The 6,018-nt window shown below is 37.4% G+C and overlaps 1 protein-coding gene across 3 annotated transcripts; it reads left to right on the top strand.

Moving 5' to 3' along the window:
* Positions 7 to 4,552, top strand: LOC109839908 (homeobox-leucine zipper protein GLABRA 2). 3 transcript variants are annotated; one of them, XM_020408361.1, is made up of 10 exons: positions 7 to 217; positions 1,176 to 1,293; positions 1,423 to 1,617; positions 1,776 to 2,159; positions 2,578 to 2,679; positions 2,756 to 2,965; positions 3,076 to 3,250; positions 3,509 to 3,780; positions 3,859 to 3,945; positions 4,024 to 4,552. In XM_020408361.1, exons 1-10 carry the CDS (start codon positions 48 to 50, stop codon positions 4,405 to 4,407), a joined length of 2,097 nt encoding a protein of 698 aa, XP_020263950.1. In that variant the 5' UTR covers positions 7 to 47; the 3' UTR covers positions 4,408 to 4,552. The 3 variants fall into 3 exon arrangements, with proteins under 3 accessions (XP_020263950.1, XP_020263951.1, XP_020263948.1); XM_020408362.1 differs by having other exon boundaries at positions 3,859 to 3,949; positions 4,024 to 4,169; XM_020408359.1 differs by having other exon boundaries at positions 3,859 to 4,552.

The following is a 6,018-nucleotide window of genomic DNA, read 5'->3' as shown; positions in this document are numbered from 1 at the left end:
CGGAAGAAGTGGATGAAAGAGACGAAGAGAGCGGAGGCAGAGGGGAGATGGTGGAGATAAGCAGCGAGAATACTGGACCTCTAGGACAGTCGGATGAGAATTTGGATGTTGAAGGACAGGAAGAAGAGGATGACGAGGACGCTGGTGATAACTGTAAGAGGAAGAAGAGGAAGAAGTATCACAGGCACACAGCTCAACAGATTAGAGAAATGGAAGCGTAAGCTTTGCTTCTTCTTAGCATTTTAGGGCAAGAAGCGCAGCCTTGATTGTTAGGTTTATTAGAGCAAGTAAAAAGTAACATAAAGGGCTTTACTATTTCGCAAATTTTATCTTCATATCTTAGTTAGACAGTACCTTAATGCAAACTAAATAAATAAAGAGATAAATTTGCAAAATGATTCATTTAATGAATAAGTAGGGGTGAAGACATTCCATAGGGTACTAGTATGTGATAAAATGCATGGTCGGCTAACTGGGAAGATTATTGATTCAGCTTAGCTAAAGGATTTGAGAGCAACTGGTTGGTTTACTGCAATTAGTGAAATTTTAATTCGGGTAGCATTTGCAATTCATAATTTCTACCTATTTGAAATTCCGTCAAATCCTAATATGTCGATTTAATCATATGACTTAACCAAAATGACAACAGAGAAACAATGCTTTCACGCCAAAGACAAACTAAACTGAGCAAATGAACTCAATATGCAGTTCACGTCTCAAAGTCGCCAAAGAGATGGTTACATTTGAAGTCCATAATGATAACTACTCGAATTAAAAAAGGCTTCAGGTTTGCCATTTTAAACAAAAATTTTCATGTAAAGAACTTTCATTAATCATAATAATATACCATCAACTTATCTACGTACAACTGTACAAGCATGACGTAGAAGATTACTCCGGCTAGCACTTTATAAGTTTAATGTCAATATCAAGAGAAAGTATAAGTCAAGAGCCTTTGATAACAAATTAGGGTTTGTGTGCGTATGAAGGCCAATCACAATTATCAAATAGTGACAAGATCCTAACCCTTAATGAGCCTGAAACCCGAATTTCTAACAAGTTCAATAGATACTAGAGTCCACCTTTATGTCAACTTACGGCAGTTTCGTAGAAAAAATTGCCTATTTGAATTCAAGAACTGTCTGAAAACTACTTCTACATGGAATTGTTTACAGGTTATTCAAGGAGTCACCACATCCAGATGAAAAGCAAAGACAGCAGTTGAGCAAGAAGTTGGGACTTTCCCCAAGGCAAGTCAAGTTCTGGTTCCAAAATCGAAGGACACAGATCAAGGTACAAAGATATCCCAAGTCCTAGCGACGTATAGTATTGAGCATATTATTTTATTTACGTGGAGCAGAGATTGTGCACTTAAATTTTATGATTGGGTTGACTGAAAGGACTACGTTACATGTTCTGTAGGCGATGCAGGAGCGCCATGAGAACTCTCTGCTTAAGTCAGAGATGGACAAACTCCGGGAAGAAAACCATCATATGAGAGAAGCTATGAAGAAAGTCTCTTGCCCAAATTGTGGCTTTAATACTGTTAGCAACGATTCTGCAATAACCACTGAAGAACAACAACTGCGCATAGAGAATGCACGACTCAGAGCAGAGGTACAAGACTTATAAGAAAATATCAGATTTGGGTTTTTGCTTACAACCAATAGTTTTTTGACATATTTTGATTTTGAGATACATAGTAATAATCTTTATCCTTAATACTTCAAAACTTCAAATATGACTAATTTTTAAGGTCACATCTCTCTGTGCAGATAGAGAAATTGCAAGGAAAATCAGGGAATTTGCCTGAAGGAACTGCTTCCCTAAGCTCTTCATGGACTGTGGGAACTGACCAAAACAATAGGGCCACAATCAAAGGTTATGCTGGTTACCTTGGCCTAGAAAAATCAAAAATCATGCAGATAGTTGACCTTGCTTTGGATGAACTTATTAAAATGGCCACCACACATGAGCCCTTGTGGATTCGAAGCATTGAGACGAACCGTGAAATACTAAATTATGACGAGTATCGCAAGGCGTTTGTATCTGAGGCTACAAGTAATGGATCTCAAAATAAGTTATCAGTTGAGGCATCTAGAGAGACTGGCATGGTCTTCTTGGGTATTTCTAAGCTTGTACAGGCCTTCATGGATGTGGTATGATATGACGTATCAATATTCATAATATATATCTCTCAGGATATTTATTTTCTTCCTTGTAGAACTTCTATTGCTTAATTGATTTTAACATAATTGAGGATCCATATATTTCTACTGTCTTACAGTTGCAATCTTGTCAACCAACCTATTCACTCATTCTCAGAACTTTATGCTAAACAAGCAAATAAATTTGAGAATTTTATTGATTTCCAACTCTGATAAATGAATTCTATTTCTTCTTGTTTAATCTTTACATAGGAATTTCTTTGTTTTTTTCCTCTCCTCTCCATCCCAAACAATCCCATTTTTTCTAAGCTTGCTATTGGTGTACAATACTGCAATGTGTATAGACTCTTTCTTCAAATGTGTTTGTATTAATTATCTCATACTTTACCCCTCTCCATTGTCATGCCAGAATCAATGGAAGAAAGTATTCCCTTGCATGATCTCCAAGGCATCTACTGTTGACGTTATCTCTGAAGGAGAGAGCGAGACGAGATCTGGCTTACTACAACTGGTAACCAATCTTTCTGATCTCGGTCATTTTTAAGATAAATTGCGCAGATCCTGATATTATTTTCCAATGGATTCAGATGTTTTCTGAGCTTCAGATGCTCACTCCAGTGGTTCCAACCAGAGAACTTTACTTTGTTCGGCAATGCAAGCAACTAAGCGATAATAGATGGGCCATTCTAGATGTTTCCATTGACAAAATCGAAGAGAGCATAGATGTGAACCTTGTAAAATTCAGAAAGCGCCCTTCTGGCTGCATCATAGAGGAAAAGGCCAACGGCCATTGCAAGGTGAACTCATATTTCCTAATGCGTCTTTATCTTAAGTAGAACAATAATACAGTGTTAGTTTTACTTGTCTATTTATTAGAACTAAGTCTTTATCATTTTATGTAAATTAGGTGATTTGGGTGGAACACATGGAATACAAAAAGAATGTGATTCCAACAATGTACAGGTCAATTGTTAATAGCGGCCTAGCGTTTGGGGCTTGGCATTGGATTATGACACTTCAGTTACAATGCGAGAGGATGATGTTCTTCATGGCAACCAATGTTCCAGCAAAGGAGTCCATAGGTGAGTAGCGCATCTGTGTAAATTTGAAACTCCCTCTCCTACAATATGTGTAATCCAGACATTTCATATTTTCAAACAAGAGCTCAGATTTAGCATTCTAACATGGAGAAACGTATCTACTTTAGTCAGATGACAGTATTCATTGATTCATATGTCTAAGTGAGATAAAGCACATATATGAGAAGAGAATAACATATCAGATAAAGGTTTCTAGAAGATTTCTGAAATCCTAAGCACCTAAAACCTATGTTTCCACAGGAGTTTCTACTCTAGCAGGAAGGAGGAGCATCTTGACGTTGGCAGAAAGGATGTGTATAAGCTTTTGCCATGCAATGGGTGGGTCACGGAATCGTGCATGGACTAGGGTTTCGACAAAGTCAGGAGATGACATCAGCTTCACATCTAGGAAGAACATAAGTGATCCCGGTGAGCCTCTAGGGTTAATTGTATCTGCAGTCTCTTCGACATGGCTGCCTGTTGCTTCTCCTGTTCTCTTTGAATTCCTAAGGGATGAGTCACGAAGAACTGAAGTAAGATATTGAAATCTTCTCTTCATGATAGCTGATATAAATAAGAGATATCAACAGGAATTATATTGTGCATTACAGTGGGACATTATCCTATCCAGAGGTCCTGCAGAAACTATCGTGAACTTAGTCAAGGGAAAAGATCGTGGCAACTCCATTACAGTTCATGTAGGTTGTGACATAAACATATTTAACCATAAACTTCCCGATACTACAACTAAGGCTTATTATGACGTGAATATGCAGGCAACAAAATCTACGGAGAGGAATTGTATGTGGATTCTACAAGATAGTTGTACTAATGCTTATGAATCTATGATAGTTTATGCTCCTGTGGATTCTAATGGCATGCAAAAAGTGCTAACTGGTTGCGACTCGAGTGATATGGCCATATTGCCATCTGGGTTCTCGATATTACCTGATGGGATCGATTCTAGGCCAGTCGTGATCACATCTAGACCAGAAGAGAGATCCACCGAAGGTGGATCTTTGCTCACAGTGGCATTTCAGATTCTGGCTAGTGCATCGCCTTCGGCAAAGGTAACAATGGAGATCGTAGAGAATGTGAATACCCTTGTGTCGTGTACACTACAGAATATTAAAAGAAGCCTGCACTGCGATGATGGATGACAAAACATTCATGAATGTGATATTTCTTATAGATTTCTTTTTTTTTTTTTTTTGCTTGACTTGCACCAATCAGTATACAAGTATGAAATAACTTGTTTGTAAAAAGATTGTTGATGTATACAGTAGGTAATACTTTCTAAAACCATGGTCATTGCTTTTGCCACCAATATTTTGTTTTGTTTTAAATTTCCTTTAACGAATTACCAGCACAAAATGTAGACAAACGAAGATCTAACTATAACTTTTTGGTCAAAGTGTTGACTATAAAGTTACAATATGACTGCCAGTAAAAAAAAGTCTTATTTCAAAAACTTTGGTGTTCTTTAGCTTGGTTAAATGGAGGATTAAGAAGGGTTAATTCCTCTCTACCTTGTTAGACACAAAAAATAAATACACGGTATAAAGTAAGTTAATCCATCTTAATTTGAAAACATAAATCATAAAAGGGTTAAGATAACCCTATCTGGTCAATGAGTTAACCCCCTTAACATAAAAATTTGCTAATCTGCTTCTTTATTAGTCTGCTCTTTCTAACCCTTGTTGAACTCAAACACAGAAATCCCAAGGGTTAGTATAATCCTCACTTAACAGAGTTTAGTAATTTAATCTCTCTCTAATCCCTTTTTCTTGACTAGCTTGCTTAACCAGTTTCCGTAATCGCTTTTCCTTTAATTGTGAAAGAGGACATTCAAGATTGGCTACATGGATTTATTTCCTTGGTCAAATTGATAAACATCAATATTTTTCAGATGGGTCCCCATCTAATGTTCATTTAGGTCTACTTGTGGTACTCGTCACTTTATTACCTTCAAAATGAATCTCTACCAACTAGCAATCTAGCATATCTAGTGGCCTTTGTTGTGTATGGACAAATAAGTTCCACTGGAAATCCCTTTCTTTTACCTTCAGTACGAGAATTTATCTCCAGCTATAAAGTCCAAAGAGCTACCTAATCCTGCCAGATATTTTTATACTAATGGAAGTTAACTCATGCAGTGGGAAAACTATATGAAGCTTTTCATCAAGGGACAGAATAATCATTCTGGCTAGAATCAAAACCCTCATATTTAGGGAATGAAATGTGTGGTTTACAGAATAAGAACAAACAGTGCCATCAAAAACAAATCCATTGGTCAAGTGACACTAACAACGTGAAACACATGTGGCTGTTGTTGTCAAGCCTACTTGGATGCTTATGGACATAAAAACTGGTTCTCATGATACTGCCAAGCTATGTATTTTTATGAATCCTAAACCCCAGTAAATTCAAAAGCATTACATTTACAACGGCATAAGTGAAGGAGCTTGATCTTCCTCAATCTTTTTCTTCGTACTGTTAATGCTCTTACCACTGCTTTATAGCAAAACTGATACTCTTCATAAACCACAGTTGCAGGTTGAATTTTGGGCAGCCCCTCAGCCAATATTAAAGCTTTGCTTAGACGTTTTCATTTGTGCTGAGAGTTTAATTAAGAAGGGACGTTATACCTCCGCTATTCTTTTAGTTCTCTGCTCTCTTCAATGTTTTAAAAAAAGCCTCCGCATGCCTAGACCTAGACAGTATCTAGGCCGCCCGCCTAGTGCATAGCGCCTAGGCGGTACATAGCTACC

This window comes from Asparagus officinalis, chromosome 5, assembly GCF_001876935.1.
Source record: "Asparagus officinalis chromosome 5, Aspof.V1, whole genome shotgun sequence".
NCBI classification, from domain to species: domain Eukaryota; kingdom Viridiplantae; phylum Streptophyta; class Magnoliopsida; order Asparagales; family Asparagaceae; genus Asparagus; species Asparagus officinalis.
The sequence above is the reverse complement of the archived record's forward strand: the minus strand, read 5'-3'. Positions and strand labels throughout refer to the sequence as shown.